The following is a 27,779-nucleotide window of genomic DNA, read 5'->3' on the forward strand; positions in this document are numbered from 1 at the left end:
CCGGCGGGCGAGGGGCCGGCTCCGCCGTAGGGCTGCGAGGCTGCAGCGCGGCTGTGCCTGGACCCCGCAGCATCCTTGGGGGTGGGGGGCACCGCCTGGCCCGGCACTCGCTACCGCAGCTCGCTCAATAACGCACCCTCGGCCTTGCAACGGACCGCCGGACCCCGCACGCCGGACCCCCCTTACAAGACGCTCCTTTGTGCGGAGAGGCGGGGGGCGGCCAGGCCGTGCCCCGGGGGGGCGGGCGGGCGCGCCGGGGGAGGAGACAGGCGGGGAGGGCGGCACAAAAGGGGCTGCTGCAGCCCTGCCCGCCGCTGCCGGCGGGGCTCGGCTGCGCATCGCATCCTTTCCCGCGGCCGGGAGGAGGTGCCGGGCCGCGGCGCTCCGCGGCGGGGAAGGAGGAGCAGGAGGAGGAAGGCGACGGGGGGCTGCGGGCTCGCCTCGCCTCGCCGCGGCCGTCGCCGAGCCATGCCGGGGGGCGGCGGGCGGGCCGGGGGCGAGCGGCAGCCTCGCCCCGCCGGGGGCCCGGCGGGCACCGACGCTGCGCCGGCCGGGGGTGAGTGAGTGAGTGAGCGAGCGAGCGGGTGGGCGGTGGGGCTGGGGGCGGCGGGGGGCAGCGCACACCCGCCCTCCCCGCTGAAGCCGCCCCGGGGCGGTTGCGCTGCGGGCAGCGGCGGCGGGACCCCACTCGGTCCGTACCCCGCTTCCCGCCGCTGTCGCCACCTGCAAGTTGTGCCTCGGCCCGGGGGGTGCGGCGTCATCCCCTGCGGGCACTGCTGGAGAGGCTTCCCCCGCCGAGCCCCCACCTTCCCGCTCTTTATTTATTTATATTAGTGTTATTTTTTTTTTTTTTTTCATTTTATCTTCCCCCCTCCCCACGCCCCCCCATAATCCCGGCATCCCCTGCTAGGGAGCATCGGCGCTGGGGAGGAGGGAGGCGATGCTGCCAGCCCCTGCCCGCAGATGCGGGCTGGCCGGGGATGGAGGCAGCCTCCGGCCGGGGCGCTGCAGCGAAGGCCCATCTGCTGCCCGTGCTCGGCTGGCGAAGAGGGCACGGGCTGGGGATGCGTGCCAAGCCTGCAGCAAGCAAGGAGGAGTAACAGGAGTGTGTGCGTGGGAGGGAAAACATACATACATACAAATATATGTGTATGATCATCATCAAACGTCACCTCTCGCCCTGCTCTGTCTCTGTGTCAGGTTGCTACAAGTCCCCCCCGCGTTGGGGGCTGGCTACTAAGAAAAGTGGGCACCCAAGTTCTTTCTGCTCCTGCAGGGCTGTCGGGTTGTTTGCGGGCTGGGTATAGCTGTATGTCCTGCTGGAGTGGTACAGGCTGGCATAGCTCTGTCCTTGTGAGAGTTTTGCTCCCTGGGTGAGTGTGATAAGGGTGATGGGGAACACGGCATCTGCTGCAGCTCTAGACTTGCTCAGACAGCTCAGCGAGGGAGGGAGCGTGGAGCGGGATGGAGAGAGGCTCTTGGTGCCTCGGCCTGTGGTTTTCCTCTGGGGATTTCTGCAGGCCGTGTTTCTGTGAGCGTGCCTGGGTTGCTCGGAAGCCTTGCCTGTTTCCCAGAGCTGAAGCTGGGGTCTTGCACCTCTCCCTTTCACCCTAGGGCAGAGCTTGGGTCAGCAGAGAGCCTGCCCTGTCTGCAGCACATGGCGTGGGTGCTGAGCACCTCCCTTCCTAGAGAATGGCCCTCCAGTTAACTCCAAATCCCTCCCCTGGAGTGAGAAGTTCAACCCTGTGAAAACACTCAGTGACACCAATGCTAACAAGTATGCCTTGAGTCACTGGGAACCCCCTAGCCCTGTGCAAACTGCATTTCAAATTCCTGCCTACTCCTGCCCCTGTCTCTCCCACCCCAGCAGGATGTGAGTCAGTGGGAACCTTTCAGGCCCCCTCTCCTAAAGGGTGGCTCCTATGCTGTGTAAATCCCACCTGCAGAATTGGTGTTTCAGTCCAGCTGGAGCCTGTGACTTAGGAGTCACTTGCAAGTTCCCGTTGCTGAAGCCTGGTTGCTGCCAGCTCCTCTGGGAAGAGCTGAAATTGAGCAGGACCTGCCATTGCTTGACCGTCAGGCAGTGGAGAGCCATCTCAGAGGGCAGGGAAAACCAACAGGGTCCCCACCTCCCAGCACACCTCCAGCTTCCAGAGCCCCCCTAAACACTGTTGTAATAGCTGTGCTGGCTTTTTTTCAGCCTTGGTAGTAGTGCTGGGAACACATCCTCCAAGCTGGGGTGGGAGAAGAGTGATCCTGTGAACTATTCCTGGGGATCCTCCAGCCTCCCTGTAGCATCATAAAGCAGGCTTTAAATGAAAACCGTAGCAAACTGCAGAAGAAGAGTGAAGCTGTGACTCTGCCACTGCATGTCATAAAGTCCCTTGAAGATTTATAGCTCTTCTACACCCTTAAGTGATTTTTGCAGTAGTGGTAAGAAATTCACTGCAAGGTATAACATTCGCTCCCTGCGAGGACTCTTGGTGATGCCTGCATAGCTTGTTTATTAATGCCCTGGATACAGCAATTATATCCTTAGGAGAGGGGCGGGATTCTGGCTAGCTGTGGGTGAGTTTTCTTGCCCCACTCCCACTGCAGTGGCCCAGCTGCTGCCTTTTGTGTGGGCAGACCTTTGGTCCTAGGTGCTGCTGGGGCTTATCTTCATCAGAGGTGCCCAGAACATGGTGGACCATTTTGAAACTGGGTTCAGGGGCTGAGCCGCTACCTGCCTGCCTCCCTCCCTGCAAATGCTGGTAAGACTGGAAAAAGAAAGATTTGGCTGTGTGGCACACAGGGATTGCCTTAGCAAGGAAGTGAAGAAGAGGAGGTGGAAAATAGTGTGTGTGTTTGCAGGGATGTTAGCTTCAGGATGCTCACAACTGTAAACATTTATCTAGGGTACTTGTGCCCAACATGAGACGGGGTAGCTGGTCTGGAGGGTTGCTGGGGGCTGCTCTGCGGTCACAGAGCCTGGTTAACCTCGGCCAGGCACACAGCAGCAAGCACAGATACAGCTGGTGTGTTTGCCTGGGGAGCGTACCTGCAAAGTTTGTGTGCTCATGTGTTTCTCATATGCTTTGTGTTTATCTTTCTCCTTCTCCCACGCGCAACTGGTTAAGTATGGTGTGACTTTATGGCCTGCCAGATTGGTGTAACATGCTTATTGCGTGTCTTTAAGGGATGCTTGCATGACAAACATGGGTGGGTGTTTGCTGGGTGTATGCAATGCACACAGGTCCTGCCAGGTGCATTTGTGGAATGCATGTACTTCTGTAGAGTTTATGCCTGCAATAAATGTGGCATGTATAAGCAGTCATGGGTACAGCAGTTGTTCAGGACAATGTGTGTAGATGTTATTGTGCATGTTCAGTGTGTGAAGGACATACCTTAGGACAGACAAGTTTCTCTCTCTGTCCCTCCCTTGCTTTGGCCTGTCAGCAAGCAGAAATAACTTTGTCTCATGGCAAGGTTTGTAGCTGAGTTTTCAGCTTGCTGTGTCTGAGCTTCCTCCTGTCTTGAGAATAGCATCTTTAAGGTGCACCTGCTATCACAAATCGATATATTTCCCCCACCCCTGCCTTGGATCATAAAGGTGGGGGAAGGAAGTAGAGGGACTTGGTGATGGATAGATGGGGCAAGCTGGGCTGGAATTCATTTCTAAAGGCTGATTAGGTTTTAGGTGGGGTTAGTTGCTCTAAAATGAGCCCTTTGTACATTGTTGGAATCTGTGACCCAATCAGTGGGATGTAGCTGGAGGAGGTGGTGCTAACGAAGGCTGGTACAGCTGACAATAACTCCAACAGAGAGGATGGTGGAGGGCGTACTGACTGGCACAAGAGGCATCTTCATATCTCTGGGTTACTGTAAGGTGCCTGAAAGGACTGCTTCATGTTATCAGACCTTGGTATAGAAGTAGAAGAGTGTGGATAGTTGTCCCCACTTGCTTTTCCCTACTGTCACTATCACCCATCAGTTCTGCAACAAAAGGTCAGGCTGCATTATATTTGTCCTGACAACAGGATGGCATCCTCTTGTACTACAATGAAGCGTTACAGTGGCATTTGAAATTTGGGGTAGATAGGCACACAGGACAGTGCAATGCAAGGGGACATGGGGGTGCATCTGAGGAATGCCTGCTGTTCCCCGTCCTGGATGTTCTTGGAAAGCTGGTGACACATCTGCAGCGCACACGTGGACTGTGCTGTCGGGTCGGTGCTGCAGGCTGGCCTTGAGGAGCCTTGGCAGAGCTGCGTGGAGGGGGCAGCCCTGGGATCGTGGGTGGCTCCAGGTCAGGTTTGGGGTGCTTTGATACAGTTAGGCGAGTGCGTTGCTAGGACAGGGCTGTGCGGGTCAGAGCGGTGCCGCAGCAGCAATGCTGTGTGTGGTGCCAGGACCAGGTGCTTGTCCCAGGGGCTAGGGCAGAGTTGCAATCACAGAGCTGCTGAGTTCTCCCTTCTGGAGGATGTGGGAAGCGATGCTGTGCGCTGAAGCAGTGGTGTATGGTGCACAAGAGCACTCCATGCCTGCATCCCTGTGAAATGAACTCTGGCTGCAGCTCTCCGGAAAGCAGAAAAAATGATTCCTTTCCTTTTCTGACGTTTTTGTGCTCCCTGCAGTGCAAACCCTTTAGTTCCCTCAAGCTCCTCCTGAAGCACAACAGGTACCTCCTGCTTTTCAGACCTCTGAACACCTGGAACTGGGCAGGTGTATTTTTGTGCTCAGAAACTTGCCTGGTAGAGCTGATGGGTAAAAGGGAGTGTGGCACTGCACTCCAAGCTTTCATGAGGCAGGCTGAGGGAAGAAGCAGCATGAAGGAAACTGACTGCTTTACAAAAAGCGAGGGCTTGTTCTTGAGCTGTGATTTAGGAAGTGATTATCCCCTGCTTTGAGATAGGAAAAGTGACCTGAGCTGCTTGCTGTGGGGGCCTTGGCCTTTCATACCGACAGAACCCGCACCATTGAATAAGGAGCTTGATGAGCTCAGTTAATACTCCCTGTTTCCCCAGATAGGGGAGTGTCCCGGCCCGTTTCTAAATAGGCTTTTCTTCAAAAAATTGGCCATGGCTATGAGGTATGATCAAACTGAGATCTGCCAGCAGTCTTTCAGCCTGTAATGCACAAGCTGCAAGCAGCAGGAGAGAGGGATGTGGCTGTCAAGAGGGAGGGAGGCAGTGGAGGCAACTCTTCCTTTTGAGGATCATCTATGTCTTGCATTTTATGACAAGGTTTCTCTCCAAGGGCCTCAAAGCAACCCATTAAGATTCTTTTAATTAGGCAAGCCCTTTACCTGGAGTAGAAGAGTGTCTCTCCCATTTCCCACCCAGGGAAACTGAGGCATGGAGCAAGTCTGTGATGTGCCCAGGGGCTCAGCAGGAGAGCAGCGACTGAAGTGCAACGCTTCCCGTACTCGCTTTGCTGATGTGGCCATCTCAGAAATCCCAGAGAACAACCAAGTGCAGCTGCTGAGACAGGGGTTATCGGTAACTTTCTAGTTACTGCTTGGATCCTGCTGGCCTTTTCAACAGAGATATCGCCTCTGCCTTGATCTGCCCAATCTATAACCCCAGCTCCCTGCTGCCTTTCCCTTGGAGCGCTGTTTTCCCCTTGGTGTGTAAATCAACAGGCTGGGCCGGGGTTAGCAAGCAGAATCAGACTCTGCCATCTCTTTAAGGCTTTGGGGTAATTTTTATCTCGGGATATTGCTGCATGTGTCTTGCCCGATACCAAAGCTGCAGCAAGCAGATTTGAAGCATACTGTAAGGCTAATGCAAATTAGAGGCGCTGCATAACGGCTTCGGCAACTGTGAAACCTGTGATCTAAAAGCAGGTATCTGCTACACTGACTTTATCTGCGCTAGGATCCCCTGTTTTGGCATGCAGATGCTGGAACTGAGCAGAAAACAAGAGAGACAGCGTGGCAAAGAAAGAGACATGAAAGGGAGTCTCTCTCTCTCCCGGCTGCTGAGCCCTTTAAGAAAGAAGGGGAAGGTAAGCTGGAGCCCTGAGATTTTTAAGCTGTTTGTGCTGAGGCTGAAGAGAGGGCTATGGCAGTGTTTTCAGTTCCTCTTTCCTCTGGCACAAAACGCTTCTTGCTGGGCAGCAGGGAAAAAGGAGGAGAATGGAGACCCATGCGGACTGAGCATGTTGGGCACAGACAGAGCTCGGAGGCTGCGGGAGCTGGGAAAGGTAGGGAATTTGGAAGAAGGGTTTGCCTGAGCAGCGGCTGAGAGCGGATGGTGCTCGCTGTGTATGAGAAGTCCTGTGTTCGTGGAGCTTGTGGTGTGAGGGCTGGCTCTGAGGCAGAGCAAAGGGCAGGGTAAATCGGGAGAACGGTGCCCTGGAGCGATCAGCGTGAGCTGCACGCTGTTATTTAATGACCCCATTGCTGAGGGAAACCTCGGTGGCCCTGATATTCAGAGAGGCGACACCTCCCGAAGGCGAAGGAGTGAGGTAGAAAAGCAGACTGAGACTGTCTGCTTTCAGCTCAGCCTTCTCTGTACAGTATTTGTGCTAGCAAAACTGGTCCTTCTTTACTGCCTTTGTAGCATTTTCAGTTCCCTTTTTTCCTTCCCACCTGCCCCAGCAGTTCTCTTCTCACCACCTCGCCATGCCAGGGCTGTCCAGCTGCAGCTCTCGCCAGCAAACCGCAATCAATGGAGGCAAGATGTACTGAGCAGCCTCACTTGAAGGGAACACCATTTGCTGCTTTTCTTCTGGGGCCATGTGAGGTCTCCGGAGAAGAGGTGGGTTAAAGGAATTGCTGTTTCAGCATCAGTGCTGTGTCCCCAAATACCTCCTGTCGTGCTGTTGTTTGGTGCAGGCCTGGCTGTTAGCAAGTGACTGTTGTGCTCTCAGATATGTGCTCCTGGCACGGAGCCTCTGTGGCCTCGAAATCCCTATCTAGCAGCAACTTTTGGAGCAAGGGTTGACCACACCTGCATTCAGCTTGGCCAGGGGGATGATGGGATTGCTTTTGCATAATTTAGCAGTTTCTTAAATTATTTATAGTGCAGTTGTGCTCTGGAACAGAGTCTTCTTGCTTCCCGTGAGTGCTGGGGGGGAGGGAAGGAGAGTTTGTCAGGCATCCAGAGCCTGTCACTTAGCAAGAATTGCTGTGGGTTTCCTTTCTGCCCATGTTTGTTTGCATATGCCTTTGTGCAGCTGAACTGCCCTGAAAATCCAGTTCTGGTTTCCACATCACTCAGGTGTGTGGTACTGTCGAGCATCTCCGTGGCTTGGTACTGTGCGAGAAGTTCCTGAGTTCAGAGCCTTGTCTTTGCAGTAAAGAGATGGTGTCAAGTTGGAGACAGCGAATCTGGTGCTTGGATTTGGTCCCTGACTCAATTATGGTGCTGTGGATCTGGAGCAGGGATCATCGGGCCTGCTCTCCAAAACATTCAGATGCTTGAGAGCTTTTTTTTTTTTCTTTCAAAGGCCAATCTTGTCCTGCCCAAGTGTTTTTTAGCTTTGGCATGACACGGTCCATTGGACCTTACAAGAGATCATCAGGACTCGAAGACCTGAATGATCAGGTGGTTGAGTAGCAAACTGTGCAGCTGAAATTCCCATCATTTCTCAGTGGTTAAACCCAGAAGAGCAACCATTTGAAGGCAGAGGGAGACTGGGTCGGTTTTTTAAGGCTCCTGCAGCAGAGGGAGGAGGGTTGTGAAGATGATCTGGGTGGGCTGAGCACCTGCTCCAGCTACGTTTGGGCATCATGCCCTTTGGCTCTCTGCCTCGCTGTGGCAGGTGTACCTGGGGATGTACCATGGAGATGGGCTGTCCTGCTCCTGCCCTGCTTGTCCTGGCTACTTCAACATGACTGTGGCTCCCCCTCTGCATTACACATCCTTCTCCTTCACCAGCAATTTTCATGGTGGGCTTGCATATTAATTTTGTTACCATCTTCTCCTTCCTTTCTGACCTGGCTGTGGCAGCTGACTTCTCAGAAACAGTTAGATTTCAATATAAGTGTTTAGGTTACTGGAAACCTGAAAGGGGAGGGAAAGGAACTTGGCCTGTAGTCAAGTGATTGTGGCAATAAACTGCTCTGTCTACTGTGTTGTTGAGCAGAAATGCTTGGCTTCCCTGTTTTTCATCTGCTCTGTGTCAGTTCGTGGCTTTTGCATTTGGGAATGCATTGGCCAGACAATCACCAGATGTCCCTTGGACAAGCTGTGCTATGCCACCTGGCCCCGGCTTGGTTCTCAGGTTCTTCAGCCTGAAATAAAACCCATTCTTTCATCGAATGGTTTTACCTTTTGTCAGGGATGTCAGCAACTGGCTAAATGCAAAGTTCCTCCTCATCCTTCTCAAGAAATAAGGCGATGTGAGGGAAGAATGTGAATCCAAATGGTCCCAAAGCCTGTGTGACGTGCAGGATGGCATTTGATTTCACAGATGAAGATGAGCGCTCTCCCTCTTCTCGCATAGACCTGCTCTCAGTCCTTTCCGCTCGATTTAATCTGGAGATCAGAGTACTGCTTTGCTTAGTGAAAGGGAATGTTTGTACAGAAGAAGTAAACATATTGTTGAGACCCAGGCCTGCTGCAATGCCTGTAAACAAGATCCAGCCGTCTGTGGGAGGCAGAAGAGAGATTTATGTGACCCTGAGTTAAGTGCATTAGGAGGCTTTTGATTTCATTCTGGGAAACTGACCCTTTTCGTGGTACCATATGCCTGTTACCAGCATAGAGCTGTTACTGAAGATTTGGTTCGTATGGATTTAATCCGAGGGGCTGTGATGCTGCAATCAGAAGCATTACATAAGCAGGGGCTTGTCCTTGCAAGCCCAAGCCCGAGGTGCGCTGCAGAGCCCCCGTGCCCTTTGTCCACCCCAGAGGTGGGAGTCTGGCCTGATTCACTTCTGCCTTGGGGCAAGGCATTGAAGAGCTCTCTGCCTATCAGCGCTTTCTTTCCGAAATAATAACAAAGTGAAGTGGCAGCGGGGGATCCAGGCGGCACTGTGTCGAGGTCTTGCTACGTCTTGAAAGAGGAAATGAAGAACAAAGGCAGAAGAGACAAATAAATGAGGGTCTGTTCTTGGTCCAAGAAAAATTCCCGTGGGTTCCTGTAACATTCTCGGGAAGACATGACACTCCCAGGGCTGGAGTTAATTTTTGAGAAATAAAAGGAAAGGGGAAAGAGGTGAGAGAATGGGGGGGGGGGAGGGCGGGGGTCAGGGATGGGGATAAGCGAGGAGAGACACCGTAGAGAAAATTCCCAGCATGGAGTCAGGTTTCCCCGGCTGTTCCTGGTGAAGAGGGGTTAATGCTCTTTGCATGGGATTGGCTGGTCACCAGACATTCAGAGGAGAAGGGGGATCTGGGGGCTGCCAAGTGGGACCCCTGTGGCCTGGGAAGAGGGGAAAGGAGAGGCTGGGAACGCTCTTCCAAACAGTAATAGATCGGCTACTGTGGGAAAGTGAGCGCACTGCCAAACACCAAGTGATTGGTGATAGATGGGGGAAGAAAGAGGGTGGGGATGGAGGGCCAGCTCTTCTCCGTGGCCTCTAGGATCTTGCTGCTGTTCCATGGCCTCTCTTTGTTTATTGTCTTCCTTGGGGTTTAATTACTCCCCTTCTCGATCAGTCTCAGAGAGCTTTTTATCCCCAGGGATGCACAAACAACTGCCACCCGCTTCAAAAATAGCTGGAGGCAAGGTGGTGCCTGCCTGCCTGCGTGGGTCTGTGCACTCTACCCATCACCATGGCATCAAGCGCTTCTTGCCTCCTTCTTCCTTTAACTGCCTTGCTCCGGACCCACGGGGTGCTCACTCCCCTCACCTTCCTCTGGGCTGTCCAAGCTGCCCTTTCCTGTTGTTTGGGCTGTTCCTTTGTCCCCAGGAACCGTCCTGCTGTCCTCTGCACAGGGCTTATGTGCAAGGCTTGATGGTCTGGCACGTGTCTGCTCTTCACCCACGGGCCCTCAGCTCCGAGGGTAATCTTGACAGCCCATTTTGGGGCTGTTCTCAGGATTTATGACTCGTACTCCACTTGCTTGGCACACATGGACTGCCAGCAAGGGTCTGCTTTGGAAGTAGTTACCTTCTGCTGCTTCTTCCAGATCCCTACTTGAAATGTGCTGCTTCTCTGATGCTGCCGAGAGGAGTTAGCGAGCTCATGGTAGCTGAACAGTGCCTGAAGTCCTGTAATTTTGAGTATCTGGGGATGTATCTACATGATACCACAGTTCTGGTGGGAAGGGAACTGGTGAAGTGATTTAGAAAGTTTCTGCTGGTCAAATGCTGTTCCCATGCCTGGGTGCTTTTCTTGAAGTTTATTTTTAACCCAGTTAGATCTGCTGCTGATTTGGTGTTACAAAGCAGATTTTCATACGATTGACAACTTGAATTCATACAACTGACAGCTGAGGGGTGGTGAGCTGTGAAGGTGGTGAGTGAGGGGAGAGAACCTATGAAACAACAGCCTGTGTTACCACACGCCTCACTTGAGGTCTCTGAAAGTGTGATTTTTCTTTTATCGTCAGACAAAATGGTTTTGTTCTGTCCCTCTCTGCAAGACACTGAGACTAGCTAGCAGTTCTTACATACTTCTTTGCTTATCCCATGGCTTGTCTGAGGACATAAGTTGCTCTTTTTTGTGTGTAGTTTTGTCCCTTTTCCCTCTCCTATTCCTCATCTCATGATGAAGCATTCCTTCCCTGTAAGGTACCGAAGTACAGGAGCAGAAGAACCAGCCAGCTCCATCTTGCACTGCTGTAGCTGCTGCACGCTTGAAACAGTGAGCAGTAGCAGTGCTGTATTTGGCTGGGAGAAAGCCCTGGCATCCTTGGTGTGTGTGTGTGTCCTGCAGAGTGCGATGAGCCATGCCTCAGCTCACCCTGGTGTCCTGAGAGACCTGAGCTTGGAGCCAAGAGGTGATGCAATCTGCAGGGCCATCACAGCAGTCTTCATGGAACCAGATGTTTTGAGCAGGGTTGAGCAAGAGTCCTTCCAGGAGATCAGGCGTAAGTGAAGGAGTGCTTAGACTAGTGGTGCTAAGAAATTAAAACCGTGGCTTCTGAGAGCATCTGAAGGATCAGTGTGTGCTGAGGCATCTCTGGAACCATGGAAGTTCCTATGGTGAGACTGGCTTTAGCTGGAGAGAGGAGATTAGTTACAAGGGAGCCCTGTACAGCTGAAGGATGCTAAGAAGAATATTTGAAAGATTCCAGTGGAGTTGGAAATCCAGTTTAAAGTTTTCTTTAGCATGTAGTACTGTACCCTTGTGATGTCCAAGTTCTTGGATAAAATTAAATTGGTGTCTTATAGGCCATTATTGGATTTCAGTAGAGTCTTCTCGTCTTCTTTGAGCAGATCTTCTTTTAAACCGGGGGCTGGAGAATGATATAATTATGCTGCTATTAGTATATGGTAGTTACAGTAAGAACAATCTGTTCAAGTGGAGGGGTTTTAATGGACTCTGAAGGTGTTCAGATGCTGGTCTATTCTGCTGACTTCTGGAAGATCAGTCTTGAGCCAAAATCCTGTCAATAAAGACCATTGTATCACCAGGTCCCATGTGTTCTGCACGGAGGCTTAAGAGCTGCTTTATCCTGGAGTGCACAGCTATCTCGCTGCAGCTAGAGTTGTGGCATCTAAAACAACCGAGGCTTAGTCCACCAAAGAGCTGGACAAGGCACTTGAGAGAACAGTGGAAACGGTGAAAGCCTGTGGAAAGCGTGGAGTCTAAAGGTACTATGCTTCCAGGAGCTGAAGGAGTGAGCTGCCACAGTATTTAAAAAGCTGGAGGCTTTGTATTGCATCCATCTTCGTTTCTATATGCAACAGATCATAGCTACTGGCACGGAGCACTTTGTTTTCCTACAAGAGCATGTAAGAGAAGAGACACCTGTTTTCTTTCTGACCACAGATGCTTCTGGACAGTTGAAGACTAGCAAGTCCTTGCACACCATCCTGAGGCTTGTGGTTGACATCATGTATTAGTACGTCACATGTCTGCTTTCAGTGGGAAGGTGAAGGCAATGCCTTGGCTTCTCAGCTATGCTCTCCCTCTTACCTGGCCAACTTTGTCATTACCTTGTGTAGATTCACCCTTTAGCTGTCTTTGGTTGGTTGCTTGCTTGGTTTTTCTCCATCCAGTTTTATTCCTGGCTTGATGGCACTGATTAGTGGTGTATGGATGGCAGCTGTGGAAGTGAAATGGATGCTGTGATGACAGCCTGTTAAGAGTGGTCACCTTATATCTCTGCTCACCTCTCTATTGAAAGGGTGGGAAGGTGCTTAGGACAGAGCCTGGCTCTCCCTTAGCCTGACCTTACTTGAAGAGTAATCTGTGCTGGATGACTTGCTCCAGCTGGTTGTACTGGCAGCAAGTCAGTGGCACCTTGTGGTCAGTTGCCTCAAAGCTGCAAAGGAAACACGTAGTATGAGGTATTGCTATTTTGCATTAGCGCTGCGGGCAGTAGCTCTTGATGAAGGTTGCAGAAGAATGTTGTATTCTGTCCTTGAAACTTGAATGGAAGATGATACGGACCTTGTACTGTGACTGCCGGAACTTCCTGCTGACATCCTCCGTGCTTGCAGTCCCTGAAAACACCGTGGCATCCGTCACGTGAGAGACGAGCTGAGCCCCAGATACCTTCTGGTACATCCTACTTCTCTCCACTTTCCCTGCTGTCCAGCTTTGTAGGATAATCTTCTCTTTCAATACTTAAGCAAAGCACAGTCCTGCTGTCCCTGAGCTAGTCACATTTCAGTTGTAGACAAATAGTAGGTTTTATAGTTTCTCCTTACTTCTGTGGGTGTTTGCAGGACAAAAGTAATTTGAGATGTTGGAGTGTTTTGGGGTACTGTGACCCTGATGGGTTGTAATGCCTGTGCCTTGTGATTGGCAGGTGGACTAGTATAATACTTCAAGGATGGAGCCTCTTCACTTGCTTCTAGCTGGAGCAGAGAGGGAGGGAGTTTGGCCCTCAGTGTGAAATGGGGGATTTTAATCTGCTATGTGAAAGCAATTCTAATTTGAATTGTTGCTTTCTGTTGAGGTGTCTGAGTGATGGGCAAATATGTTACTGCATGGGTGTTATGGGATAACTTCAGGCAGAGGAGATGAGCATCTCTGTATTGAGGGGAAAAACAGAAGCTTCTACTCTGACTTGTCTTCCACAGCAGTTTTTCTCCTGTAACCACAGGAGAGGTCTAGGGAGTCCTGTGCCCTAATGAGATGGAGTGTGGGGTGTCATGCAGCCAGCAGCCTGTTGCATGGCCTCTTGCCAGTGTCCTCCACAAGAGAACATTAGGACTGGTGCATTGCCAGCTCTTAGCAGTGCATGTCTTTCTGGCTTCTTGAAAATCAGGATATGATTTCAAGATGGTATAAATCAACTGGTCATTTGATATAATGGCAAAGTAGAATGTTAACAGGTGCTTGGAGATAACTCATGTGCATACCACTTCTAGCTTTCCTCCTTCTCTGAAAGCCCTTCCCCTGCATGGTAGGGACATAACTTCTTCAAGAAAGGGATGCCTTACAAAAAGAAGCTTTCATCCTCTCTTGCTGAGACTGAATGCTGCTGAAGGGGTTTATAACTGCATGTTCCCAAAAGACCTTTGTCTTAATGGATCTGACTGTCCATACTCCTCCTGGCTTTTTCTCACTGTAGTTTTTAACCTGACAGTAACCTGGTCACTCTCCCTGAGATAAAGTTTATTTCCTCCCTCCCGCCTCAAAATTGTCAGAAGGGAAATAGCTCTTCATGCTGTCTTCTGTGTTCCTGGTAACTGATGCCTGCTTTGTGATAGAGCAGCTGGACTCTTTTATGACAAGCTGAGATGTCTCCCTGACTGGTACCTCTGTTCTCCTTTCCACCACATGTAAACCTTCTGGATGAGGAAGGCGGGTAATAACATCTTCCTCCCCTGCTGGCCTTTGTCTCCAATTAGCTGCCACTCAAAGACACGTCTTTCACTGCAGCACTGATCAGAGGATACGGGAAGAAATATGCGAGTGATGGATTTTAGCATCTTGGCCCACCCAAGGGTGCAGGAGCTTTCTCCACTCCCTGGCAGAGAAATCCTTGGCGTGTGAGAATGGAGGTGGTTCCCAGGGAAGAGGTTTTGAAGAGGACGTGGCTTGCTTCTTGGCTTCCCTTCTTTTAGGAGGGGATAAGAAATGCGTTCATGTTCCTACTCACTAACAAAGAACTGAGCAGTGAAAGTTTTGCCTCCTGGGACATGTCTGCAGCAAAACAGCAGAGGGTACTGCAGGGCCAGCTTGCTTTGGCAGAGCTGCAGGGAGGTCTGTGCGCACCAGCCCGACTCTCCCGGGTGCAGGCAGTGTAACCGGGAGGCAGCGCAGCCCTGAACGGGCTGAGCTGTGCCAGCGGGCGAAGAGCTGCTCAGCCTGACAGACGCTGATGTATGCAAATGTCAAGTGAGGAAAATATGCTTTACCTCCTAAAACCATGCATCCTGCTATGTTGACAGAGCTTACCACACCCCAGGAAAGTGAAGCAGTTTGAATGTCAAGAGTTATGACCTTTTGTCTGGGAATTTCCCGTGGCGTGCAGGGTGTCACAGCCAGCTGGGAACAAGATGGAGATGTGCTTCGTGTGACTCCTTCAGCACCTGTCCTCTGTCCTGGACTGGCCTAGAGGAACTTGGCTGCCCCGCATTTAAGTGTCCTGTAGGAACTGGAGTGAAACTGGAATTACCTGGCAGCCATTGGAATTGCCTTATTGGAGCAGGCCAGCTGTTCGTCTTGCTCAGGCTTTAGTGTCTGAGAGGTACCTGATGTCTGGAGGTAAAGCCTCAGAAAGTGCAGGACACCTGATTGGAGAAAGCTGTACTAATTTACCAGCAAGGGACATTATCTCCTAACAGACAGTTGCTGCTAATTCAGTGTTTTCAGCTTCCTTGTGCCCTTTTCTTCCCCACGCTTGAAGACAGAGCAATAGCTGGTGACATGTAAGGAAAAGGCACTGGCTACTCCTCTGCCTTGCAAGTGATCTCACTGCTCCAGCAAGACATTAACAGAGTCTTAAGAAAAAAAAATATGCCCTGGACACAACGAGACGCTCTTGGGGGGTTCTGCGGCCTCTTGTTTTGCCTCCATGAAGAAAGCTTGCCAGCAATCCCGAAGATGGCCCTTTATGGCTTTGAGCAGGAGAACATCCAGCCCCTTCATGGCTGGGCCACCACAAAGATGGCCTCCCACCAGCTGGGCCACAACCAAGTGCGTGAGGTTGGGCTGTGGAGCTGTGGCAGGTGGGTGCAGGAGGTGAGGGACTGCCCTGGTGTGGTCTCCTGAGGAGAGCTGCCATTTCTTCCTTCCCTGCCTGACAAGATGGCCTCCTGGGGGCACACAAATCCAGGACCCTGCCCCTCCGCTGGCCTGTGTCACGTCAAAGTATATCCAAAACTGTAATAAACATTAACAAATAGGATCAAGCTCTTTTTTTCATGTGTGTGTTTGTTTGTTTTGTGTGTTGTGGGGTTTTTTTTCCTCCTATGCCAGCGCTGTAACTTCTCCGCCAGCTTCAGGCTCACAGTCCCAACCTTCAGAGCTTGATGTGAGACTCCTCACCCTGCCACCCCAGCATGCGGGATGGTGTCAGTGGATGGTGCTTCTCGCTTAAAAGGTGACTGCAAGGTGCCTAGAAACGCTTACGACTGAGCTGTAAGGTATAGCTGTGGACAACCCCTCTAACAAAGTCCATATCAAAGACACACGTTGAGAGCCGGATATGTTTTCCCTTGGGCAGTTGCCATCTGTCTGAATGCTTTATGGCTTTTCACTTCAGTATTAAATTCTCTGCAAGTTAATCAGTAAATTTGCTTTGCTGTATTTTACTTGGATACCTTCGGAAGCAGCAGGAGTGGGCTGGGTGCTTCTTCCTTCTGCTCCCACACCCAGAGACCGCGTGGCCACGAGGAGCCCAGGTGTGGGGCTGGTGGCGTGGGGTGGCTGCCCCGTGCCCCCCAGGGTTGGGGACAGCCTGCTTGAAGGCATTGCCAGCATCATTGGGCACCGGGTGGAGGGTTTATCAGTGATGCCACAGGGTGTGTGGTGCTTCCTGGGAACTTTGGCTCTGGGAGGGGGGGATGGTGCCGGGGCACAGAACTGCCGTGGAGGAGCGTGGTGCAGAGCAGACATAGTGGTGCATGTTGCGTGTGTGGGGCTTGGAGGGGGTCTCTGCCTCGTCACCTGCTGCTGCGTGGAGGGTTTTATGCTCCTGGGAGGAGAAGACAGCCTCTGTGTTACAAAGGGCTTTTGCATGACCTCTGTTCCTCTGCTCACCTTTGTACCAGCCTTCCCTTCCCTAAGGAGCAGAAGGTGAGTGCCTTTTCTTCTTTCCGCAGGTGAGCTTAATCCATTCTTTTTTGTTTGGTTCATCTCTTTGTCCTCTTTATGGATTACAGTTTTCAATCACTTCTCTGCCTGACAGCAGCTCTGCACTCCCTGCCTGGGCTGGAGGAGGGCTGGTGGTGCAGGGTGAGGATGAAGGCAATATTTGGTGTTGTTTGAAAGGAGGGGCTCTGCACCACTGGCTTCTTGCTGGCCTGGCATGGATCTGTCGTGATGGCACAGTATTACCAGTGGAGACAGCCAGGCGTTTATTTTAGCTGCTTTGATCCAGATGTAAAAAAACCCCATAGCATCTGGTAAAAAAAAAAAAAAAAGGCAAAGGGCAACTTACAGTGGACTTCAAAATGATAGGAGAAGAGTAAAGGTGACAATCTTAATTGTATTTTTATTTTCCTGTTCCCCCTGTGAACTTGCATAGCATTTCCTAGGAACAAGAGTGGGTTTTAGGGTGTGTGTTGAGTGAACGCTGAAAAGATCTGGGGAGCGTAGGGTTTTCCTGGCTGTGGCAGCCTGGCTAATGATCTCAGTCCTTTATAACTGCCGCGCTTACACTGGTCATGTTTCAACCATGTATCCCCTACTCCCTCTCATCCCTCCTGCTCCTTCTTCATCTTCCCCCAACCCTCTGGTGATGCAGGGCCTGAGGAGTCCAACATTCATTTTGTTTCCATCAATGAGTAGGGACAAATCTGCCAAGTGTGGTGAGTTCACTAGATCATGAGTTCCTGTTATTCTGGATTTCCTGGCTTTGTACCCTGTCACCAGTGCTCTTCTTGTCTTTGTGAGTTTATATGACTGTGACTGATCTAGAAGAAGTTCACCTTGGTGTAACCCCGCTGGGGCAAAAGGTCTACTGAAGGTGGCAGGGGTTGGGGGGAGTAGTTCTTGGATTCAAGTCTCGAAAGACCTATACTGGATTTGGATGAGCTTCCTCCCATCCCCAACCTGTCTTTCAATCAGTGGTAAACTTTTTGCGCCTTAGTAACTATTGAATGTGACTTTCCTTTTCATGGCTTTTCCACAGGATGAAGATGAGACGCCATAAGCTCTTTCTGACTCTCTGCATGGCTGGTCTCTGCCTTATCTCCTTCTTGCACTTCCTCAAGGCCCTTTCCTATGTCACCTTTCCCCGGGAGCTGGCTTCACTTAGTCCCAACCTCGTCTCCAGCTTCTTCTGGAACAATGCCCCCGTCACACCTCAGGTCAGCCCTGAGCCAGGGGGTGCCGAATTCCTCCGCACACCCCTCTACTCCCACTCCCCCTTGCTCCAGCCCCTGCCTCCCAGCAGAGCCACCGAAGAGCTGCACAAAGCCGAGTTCGTGCTGCCGGAAGACACAACAGAATATTTTGTCCGTACCAAAGCCGGCGGCGTTTGCTTTAAACCAGGCACCAAGGTGCTGGAGAAGCCACCTGTGGGAGGGCGGCCAGAGGAGCGAGGGGACAGTGTGGCCTCGGGGCGGCTGGTTCGCAAGCCGCTGAGCGCCGGCGGGACCAAGCGGCGCAAGTGGGTGGAATGTGTCTGCTTGCCAGGCTGGCACGGCCCCAGCTGTGGGGTCCCCACTGTGGTCCAGTACTCCAACCTGCCCACCAAGGACCGCCTTGTACCGCGGGTGACCCCCCGGCGGGTCATCAACGCTATCAACATCAACCATGAGTTTGACCTGCTGGATGTCCGCTTCCATGAGCTGGGAGACGTGGTGGATGTCTTTGTGGTGTGCGAGTCAAACTTCACGGCCTATGGAGAGCCGCGACTCCTCAAGTTCCGCGAGATGCTCCTCAACGGCTCCTTCGACTACATCCGCCACAAGGTGCTCTACGTCTTCCTGGACCACTTCCCCCCCGGCGGCCGCCAGGACGGCTGGATTGCTGACGATTACCTGCGCACCTTTCTCACCCGGGACGGCATCTCTCGCCTCCGCAACCTGCGCCCAGATGATGTCTTTGTCATCGATGATGCCGATGAGATCCCAGCCCGTGATGGCGTGCTCTTCCTCAAGCTTTACGATGGCTGGACGGAGCCCTTCGCCTTTCATATGCGCAAGTCACTCTATGGCTTCTTCTGGAAGCAACCAGGCACCTTGGAGGTGGTCTCAGGCTGCACCATGGGGATGCTCCAGGCCGTCTACGCTACTGATGGGATCCGCCTGCGACGCCGCGAGTACTACACCATGCCTGGCTTTCGTCAGTACGAGAACAGCACAGGACACATCCTGGTGCAGTGGTCGCTGGGCAGCCCACTCCACTTTGCTGGTTGGCACTGCTCGTGGTGTTTCACCCCAGAGGGGATCTACTTCAAACTGGTGTCAGCTCAGAATGGGGACTTCCCCCGCTGGGGCGACTATGAGGATAAACGAGACCTCAATTATATCCGGGAGCTGATCCGGACTGGTGGCTGGTTTGATGGTACTACGCAGGAGTATCCCCCCGCCGACCCCAAGGAGCAGATGTACGCTCCCAAATACCTGCTCAAGAACTACCAGCGGTTCCGCTACTTGTTGGAGAACCCCTACCGAAAAACAGGGCACTGAGTGAGGCCACCAGGGCTCAGGTGGGAAATCAGAACTTCACAACAAAGGGAAAGAGTCAGATGTTTTCATCTGTTCCTTTTTTGTTTGTTTTCTTTGGTTGTGGGTGGGGTGTGCCATTCTGGGGTGTCTGCCCTCCTTCCCTCCCTCCCTTACTACTTCTTCCCTTCATCCCAGGCTGACCCTGGGTACACGAATTCCTCAGTTGTGTGAAGGGCAGGAGGAGGAGAGATGTTGGGGACCTACTCTGGCAGTAGCATTAAGCCTTTTCTGCCATCTCCCGGACCTCTCCTGCTGGCTGGAGAGAATCTTTGCAGCCAGCTGGTGGATTTTCCTCCGGGGGAGGCTGGGAGGGTCCCATGGGGGGAGAGGGCAGCTGTTCCCGTCCACCCTCATCCTTTGTGGATCGGAGCAAGCACAGATGTGAGTGTGAGTCAGCAGGCACAAACTGATGTGAGTGGTCATGTGTGCAGATGTGTCACAGGCATTTTTTGGATGAGTGAATGTGCAAAAGCATCTCAGTATGCATTTATTTTTTTGTATATCTCTATATTAAAAGAGTATTTTGGGGAAGGGAAATCCTTTGCTTCCAAGGTGTTCTCTCCAAGATGCAAACTTAATGCATCTGTCCTGGGCTGTGTCTTGGCCTGATGCTCTACCAGTCCTGGAGCAGGCAGATGGGAAGCAGAAGAGAAAGCTGGGGTTTTTTTATTTTTTTTATTTTTTTTAAACTCCTTTTTCCCCTCCGCCCCTGCAACACTGCACTGGCTTGGCCCACAGAAGCTGAAGCATCTTCCCTGCAGTGTGTGCTTCTTTTGGGGCTGGGATAAGCTGCAGGGGACTTAGATGGTGGAAGTGTACGTTTACAAGTGCATGGTTTCCTATGTGCATGAGTGCTAACATGCATGGTTTTGGTATGCACGTGGGCGTTTGTTACCAGTATTGGGGGGGAAGGGGACATAGTTCGGCTTGCGTGTGTGTGCTTTCAGGAAACAGTGGGATCCAGAAGCTGTGATCCATCTCAGCATGGATGACTTTTCGGGGAATTCACAGGAGAGGGCCAGCGAGAGGGTTGGCTCTGCATAGCAGTGCTACACACATGGGACTGTTGCGTGACTCTCTGGCTGGCTCTGCAACCCTATGGGCTGTGCCTGCTGCAGGGCTGCTGCTTACAAGTGCTGGCTATTCCTTCTTGCCGTGGGGTATAAAGGAGAGGAGAAGGGCAAAGCTCTGAGTCAGAGATGGGTGTTGTGGGGAAACACTGAGCACAAGATCCATCTGTCAGCTCTTAGGGTGTGAGGGAGCTTGTGGAGAAAGGGGCCACGGGCAGATTTCCCCTGAGACCAAGAGGCTGTTCTAGGATCACCATGCAATCCAGAGAGCACATGCAGCCTGGGCCGTGCAGGGAAGACCATGTAGAGGAGATGGGATCTAGGATGACATTATTTGCAGCTAGTTGGGCCAGTGTTTACTTGGAGTTTGCCAGTGGTGGGTAGTCAGGATCTGGCCTGTTGTTGCATTGGGTTGATTCAGCTGATTGAAGGGGCAGATCAACGTTTCCACCCTTACCACCCTTCCTTAGCAGATAGCTTGACAAAGTGCCCGGAGCCTGGGCCGTAGTGGGCAGAGGGTGGAGAACATTATGAACTTGCTCTGTTAGCCTCATGTTCCAAGCAGAGCAGTGAGGATCATATGGTGGAGGAGGAGGAAAATGTTGGCATCAGGAAGAGTGACCTTGACATCAGGCCAGCTGTGCTGAAGCGGGAGGGTTTCCATTGCTGTTAACTCAGGGCTCCATATTTCTGTGTTGTCCAGCCCATTCCCACCCTTGTGCCTCATTCCTGTCTCTCTATCTCTTTTTCTTCCTCCTATTCCCCTCCCTAGAGGAGTGAGAAGCGTCAACAAAAATAAGCTGATTGCCTAATAAGACTGAAACTGGAAAAGAATGAAGATGAACATCTTTTTCTGATCAAACTGAGGTGGATTTCATCTTAGCTCCTTCCCCATGTCATGTGCCATGATCACTGCTTAGATAGAAGAACTGAAGGACCCTCTTCTTTTGGTTGTTTTGAGTTTTGTTGTTGTTTTGTAAATCACTGTTCTCACTTCTGTGTCTTCCCCACAGGAAGAAAAGCCCCTTTGAGAACTGAGTGAAGGGAGAAGCTTTAGCAGGCAGAACGCTCTTCCCACAAAGGGAGGGAGTCATGTCATAGTTATGGGGTCCCTGTGCCAAGTGGCTGAGTGGAGCTCTTGGGCACAGAGAGATTACAGAGAAATGGGGACCCAGCTGAGAAAGGAGGAACCTGCACTGAGCAAGATGAGAGCAGTGGCACTGAGGCTGCAACGCGAGGGGAGCGCACTTTCCCCAGGGGCAGCTGCAGGAGGGCAGGTGGGTTCAGCTCATGGGATTCAGTAGCAGAAAAGTATGGAAGGAAGAAGCTATTTTTCATTTTTATTCTTGGAAGGGAGCCTGAGATTTACACTCTGAGATAAGGCAAAGCCAAAGGTCTGTGACATAACACCACAAGCCAGGCCTTGCTGAAGACAGGAAAGAACGAGAAGTCAGTCTTTGCATGGGTGCTTTGGCAGCACCAGAGCCCTGTGAAGCAGGGAGTAAAGTACACGTGTGCTGGGGCTGCACCTCATCTTCTACAGAGCAGCCTCTCCCCCAATAGCAGCCCTTCCTGTGCATGGGTGTCCTTGGGGATTTTTAGCACACCGCAAGTCACAGTTTCACTGCTGAGGTATGGCCCTTGTCTGCTGTGAGTTTCAGATGAGCCCACAGCTGCAATATCTGGATCTCCTACTCCTGAAGTACAGCCTGTTGCCTTCTCTCCCCTTTCCTCTATTATTTGCTCCGTCATTCTCTGCCTCTCCCTCCGAATTTCCTCTCCCTTCTGCCCCCTTGGGCAGGAGGAGAAGGTCCTGTTGGAAAAGCAGCACTGGGACTCTTCTGCAGGGCTCTGGCCCTGTCCTCCCCCTGGACTTACTGATTTCCTTATTCTTAGGGAATTAAATTTAAAACAGACTCCTGTTGTGGTGAGAGGAAGGGACTTCACAGATGAAATGCATTCTTTTTTCTTATTTCCCAAGAATCGTTTAAACAATTTTTGATTTAAGGCCAAACCAGTCAATATTTCTGTCTAATTTTTGTCTAACCCTGTGTTTGTTATCCTTAGGGAGCCAGAGTGTTTGTCATTAAAAACCTTCCTTCTTGTCCCTGGAGGGGATGTGGACTAGCAAGCTGACTTTTGCACAGCGATTTCCCGAGGTGGTGGCTTCCCTTGTGCCCAGCCTTGCCTGTACTGCTGCTCTGGGACCTCCACAGCAGGGGGGAACAGCCGCCTTCCCAGACAACCTGCACAAGAGGGAACCCAAAAGCGTGTGGGTGTGTGGGGTGGTGAGAGAGGCAGAGGAGGAGGCAGGATTTTTGTGTCACATCCTCATTTCCCAACGTGGAACTCTTTGAGGTGAGCATTGAGGCTCCTTGGTCGTGTGTCAACCAGGTGCTGAGGTTTGAGAAGGGAAGGACTGAAAAAGCCACATCCTGCCTCTGGGCTGGAGCTGGGATCAGACCACCAGAGCTTGATGTCTGTTGGTTGTTGCAGCCATGAGCAGCAAAGCCATGTGCCCGCTGCTGTTCTGGGAGTGAAGCCGTCTGGTAGAGGGGGATAAAGCATTGCCAGCCTTTCCCAGCAGCCCTCTTCAGCTCTGTGCATTTTCTTGCCCAAAACCTTTCCACCTTCAAATTAATTGGTGCAAAGGAGGGCCACATAGTAGGTGAAGCAGTGTGTGGCATCCCCAAGCCCTGCACTTCTCTCTCTCTCTGCCCATCTCTTGCCTTTCTTTGTGCTTTTCACCTAAAAAAGGGATTGTGTGCCTGTGCATGGCTTTGGGGTGGGGAGCTTGTCTTCCTCCTTCACCCCAGGTAAAGGGGAGGATGTGCACTTCGGACCTGCAGCAGGTGAGCTTGCGGAAGCAGAGGGAACAGAGTAGGTTGGCTGTCTGCTCCCCCAGAGGGCTGGGGGTAATGCTGTACCCAAGTGAGGGACAGAAAAGATGGGGTGGTTTGGTGCCTGTGTGGTTGGTATGAAGGGCGATATGCTCAGGTCCACTCTCACTGTTGCTTTCTCTGATCCCTGTGTCCTGCTGAGGTGTTTGCTGTCGTGCAGCTCAGGCCAGCCTGCTCTCTGTGTCTCTGTGGCGGGGAAACGAGGGGACCTTCTGCCCTCTGGGTAATAATGTATGAGTTGGAGTGGTGGGAGCATGTCAGAGCAGAATGGGCATTTGTTCCCCTCTGCCCCCCTTCAGTGTATCCTTGTGGGATGGTGGGGTCGTTGCCTCTCCCAAACATCCCCTGGGCTCTGTCCCCGTCTCCCAGCTCCTGCCAGTTATCTCCATGGCTGCTGCATCTCTGCACTGTGAAGACACATGTCTGGGGTCACCCCGGTCTGATTAGTGAACATGGGTGGTGAGGAGGGAAGGGATGGCTTGTCCTGGCTTCACTGACCTCAAACCTTGGTGGGAGAATGGTTCCCAAATCTCTCTATCAATGTGTTCTTCCCAGCCCCGCCTCTCCCCCAAAAACCCTTTCCTTCTGATTTCTGAATCGTTGGACAAACTTGCTCTTGTTATGGAAACAGGTGGAGCTGGAGGTAAGCGGGTGGCAGGAGGGGCTTGGATCCAGCACTAAGAAAGGAAAGCTGTTTCTAATGCAATATGCTGACATTTAAAGCTTTGGGGACTACAGATAATGGCTCAAGAAGGGATCTGGAATACTCTGAGGCTAAGAATTTGAACCGCTGCTTTTTCCTTCCTGTGTGGATGATGATGCAGTATCATCCTGGAGGTGATCCAGCAGCACTTCCATGCCTGGGTTCCACCTGGACCTACTGGTGGTGTGACCCCAGAACGCCCTGCTTTGGCAAAAGAATGCGTGGACTTGCCAAAAATAAGAGAAAAAAAAAAACCTACGAGCGTCTGCAAAGCTCCTTTCCACTCTGTAATTTATAAACTGCAAGTAATAATGAACTTTTTGTAAGGATAAATCAAATGTACATTCTGAAATCATTTTCTCTGTAAATGGTTGGATTTCATTTCACCCTTAAAGGGATGCTTAAAAGGAGGAGATAATAAAAATTTAAAAATTTACAAAGTATGAAAGGAAACCAAGGTGTGTGTGTGTGGCAGCTTTTATTTCTGATCACCTGGCAGAGGGGCTGCTGGAAAACAGAGCAAGGGAAGTTGCTGCTTTCCACCTTGGCAGGACCGTATTCCTGAGGAGACTGAGGGGGAGCCCAGCTGTTTTGGGGAATGATTTCTGATTTTATGGGCCCACATCAGATCCCTAATCCTCTGCATATTAGGTGAGTGTGAGTAGTACAGGCATGGAAGTGGGGAACGATGGCTGCCAACGGGCTTTCGGAAAAGCTGGTGGAGGTGAGAACCAGCATCACCGCTCATGAAGTGGTCCCTTGTTACCTTCTCCCCTCCCTTGGATGCATCCACTTTTTCAAGTAAAGCTGTGGAACCCCTGCAGCCCCACATTAAACCTTCCCCACTGCAGACATGTCTCTCTGGTAGCTGACTTTTCGGCACGCTGTGTGAGAGAATGTGACCTCCTTGTTTTAGCTTATTTTTAAACCCATCTCGTGTAATTTTGGCTGTTCCCATTAGTCAGTATCAAAGCCTGGTCCTGCTCTGAATCCTCCTAAGCATCTGGCCTCAGAAGTGCCTTTGGCAAGGACCTTTTGCAAGCTTATGTGATATCTTACAGCTATTTCACTTTTTGCCATTTTAAGTGTCTTACACTTCAGGTTCATTCCTCATCCCATTTAGAGATAGTGACTAAATATCATAGGTTAGTTTCCTTATAATCATTAGATCCAGCACTTTCCTCCTTTTTCTCTTCCACATCAGTCTCACGTTTTTAATTCTCTTGTGGAATGGTCTCCATTAAACTAGAGACTTGCATTGTGCATTGCTTAATGCTGCTTCTGTCTCTGGAATGAAAGGCCTGGAATAAATATTAACAATTAAAATTTGCTATCAAGAATTTTTAGTATTCTTAGTGATTGCTGTATTTTTGTGCCCGAATAGGGGATAATCTAAAAATAGATGATTGCTAGAATGCCTGAGCTTTCAGTTTTTCAAGAGGGGAAGATAAGGCCAATGGCAATTTAGCGAGACAGTTTAAGAAATTAGAGTTGACTGGGTCAAAGGTTCTTCTATGTATTTTTCTTGCCTCCAACACAAAATCTTTTACTGACATTTCTGTTATTTTAAGAACTAATATAAATGACATTTCTTCAGTTTCTTGCAAGATTTTAAAACAAGATGTTGGCAGAACCCAGGACCTTTTTCCTGCAATGAGCAGGGACGTCTTCAACTAGATGAGGTTGCTCAGAGCCCCGTCCAGCCTGGCTGTGAATGTTTCTGGGGATGGGGCATCTACCACCTCTCTGGGCAACCTGTGCCAGTGTTTTACCACCCTCATTGTAAAAAATTTATTTCATTTGATGTCTTGAGGCTCCCTCAAGACATCAAAAGGGATCTTGGTATGTGCAGTGTGCATCCTGGATGTGGAGCCTTAAGTGCCATATTGAACCAGCAGCATGCAAGCCATCTGATGCCAAATAAATCCCATGTGTTTTACAGAATTTCAGTACCCCAACAGGCGTTACATGGGGAGATGCACCATGGAGGGGCTCTGGCGTGACCTGCCTGGAAATAGGCTGTTTCCCCCAAGCTCTTGCTGTTTGTCAGGGATGCTCAATTCAGCACTGCTCAGTGGGCACCGAGGTGGGGTGAGATCCTCCAGCTTCATGGAGAGGCTGGCTCTGGCTGATTCCCGACCCATGCCTGCAGCAGGTTTGCTGATTGGGAGAGATGGACATGCTGTTTCCAAACACCAGGGTGCTTGGAAACACAGTGACTTCAATATATAAACTTACAGCACCTTTTAGAAAGCTGGAAAGGGGATACCAAGAGCCTGGCTTGCTGGCTGTTTGTTTTTGTTGCTTGGATACATTTGTTCCCTGTGTAAGGGCACAGCTTAATATGCTGTTTAGCAGGGACAGTTAATTTTTAATTATTAGTCCAATTTTATGTATTTTTTATTTTTTTTTAAATCTCGCTGCTTTAGCAGCTCAGCTGGGGAAGCAGGAGGTCTCAGCCTGTGGAGCAGCCAGGGCGAGAGTTACTCCAGCCCTGGAGAGTGTCACCAGCAAATGGCTTTGTGCTCACATGCCCCAGCTGCAGGTGCTGGCCGCCCTGCTTTCCAGATCACTGCCACGGAGAGGATTTGGCCACAGCCATGGCAGAAGGGAGGCATCTCCTTGCTCCTGGAAGTGGCACGTGTTTTGGTGGCACATGGGCACGCTCATCTCCCATCCGTGCCAAACCTGGGAGCAAGATTCGCAGAGATTTGCTCTGTGGCTGCAAAACAGCCTCAGAGGAGCGGTGCAAAGCTGTCCCGTGCGGAGAAAGGGCTCCAGGTCACTGAAGTGAGGGGCTGACATGAGGGATATCGCCCATGGTCACTTGGGAGAGGAGCCAGGCTCAGGGCCAGGCTGCTGCTTTGCCTTTGTAGCTGCAGCAGGGATGAGCACATCAGCAAAAGGGTGAAGGATCAGCCCACTTCAGCTCGTGTTTGGGACGTTACTGTAAGCATTTCTGAGAACCCCAAACACAAACCCTTACTTGGAACTAAGGAAAATTTGGCAGTCTCGACACTTCCAGCATTTCTGGGTGGGTTTGTTGGTTTGTTTGTTTGCTTGCTTTTTCAGCAAAGTGAGAACAGAAAATAGTCCTTACTGTCTTTTGAAATACATTACAGCTATGCAAGAATACAAATCTTGCAAGGCCATATCTCTCCTCACCCTGCCAAATGAAATACAAAATAAAACTCCATTGTTTTACTCCTAGGTTTCCCGTGCCTTACAGCTTGAACCATGGATCCTCTTGGCTGAAGTCCATCCCAGTAACGATTTAATTTGAGAACCACACTTTACCTTTCTAAAAATAAGGAAAACTGAAAAGAAGAGCAACTAAGCTGTGTTGAATAAAGATCTAAAATTACTTCTCCAGGATCTCAAATTAAAGAAAATATGCTACTCAGAGAATGTATAAAATCAAATATTATAAGTCTGCCTCTATGCAGCAAACTCTTTCCTGGCATTTTAGCCCTGTTGTACAGTCTGGACACTTTCCAAAGAGAGCAACGAATCATCAGTCATATCTTTTTTTTTCTTTTTTTTCCCCTCAGACACTTACTAAGAACCAGGCACACATGCAAAAATAAAAGAATGCAGAAAACATCTACCCACTTCTGTTTGGTTCCCAGTGTTTTTAGAAGCATTTGACTCAAACTGTTACCCAGAAGTGAACGTCAAACTACTACAAAACCAAAACCAGACAGATTTCCCTAAATAGGACAGAAATAAATCTAAGTACCCATGACTTAATGGGACAAGATGTGCAATAGGTGCCTTCACCTAGAAAAAGAAAGATATAGCAGCTCTGCCCTTCTCAGTTTGTATATATGTACATGGGACCAAATCCCACATGATGCTGGGAGTCCAGATGCCCCTTATACAAACCAAAATCCCATGTTCATGCTGGGAGGACCTCACTGCAGCGGGTGGAGACTACAAAAAGCCTGGGGTCAGCATGTGCAGCCCTGCTCGGGAGGGCTGGTGTCACCAGCTTCAGGCTCTCAGCTCTCCATGACACTTCTGCAGGAAGCCCATGAGGCTGTCAGAATGATGCAAAATTGCGAGGATAAAGGTGCTCTCAAAAGCAGGGTCTCTGAATGGCTCTAGAAGCCTTCTGCAGCACGCAGCTGGTGCAAAGGGAAAAACGGGGCAGGGAGGAGGGAATCTTACTAGCCAGGAAATTTAAAAAAAAAAAAAAAAGTCCCCAAC

General features: G+C 50.9%; 1 protein-coding gene across 2 annotated transcripts; it reads left to right on the top strand.

Moving 5' to 3' along the window:
• Positions 1-327: 327 nt before the first annotated feature.
• MGAT3 (beta-1,4-mannosyl-glycoprotein 4-beta-N-acetylglucosaminyltransferase) lies at positions 328-27,161 on the top strand. Of its 2 annotated transcripts, none has more exons than XM_065648070.1 (3): positions 328-556; positions 17,355-18,878; positions 26,782-27,161. In XM_065648070.1, exon 2 carries the CDS (start codon positions 17,356-17,358, stop codon positions 18,856-18,858), a length of 1,503 nt encoding a protein of 500 aa, XP_065504142.1. In that variant the 5' UTR covers positions 328-556; position 17,355; the 3' UTR covers positions 18,859-18,878; positions 26,782-27,161. The 2 variants fall into 2 exon arrangements, with proteins under 2 accessions (XP_065504142.1, XP_065504150.1); XM_065648078.1 differs by lacking the exon at positions 26,782-27,161 and adding an exon at positions 22,035-24,768.
• The last annotated feature ends 618 nt before the right edge of the window (positions 27,162-27,779 follow it).

Source organism: Caloenas nicobarica, chromosome 1 (genome assembly GCF_036013445.1).
Source record: "Caloenas nicobarica isolate bCalNic1 chromosome 1, bCalNic1.hap1, whole genome shotgun sequence".
NCBI classification, from domain to species: domain Eukaryota; kingdom Metazoa; phylum Chordata; class Aves; order Columbiformes; family Columbidae; genus Caloenas; species Caloenas nicobarica.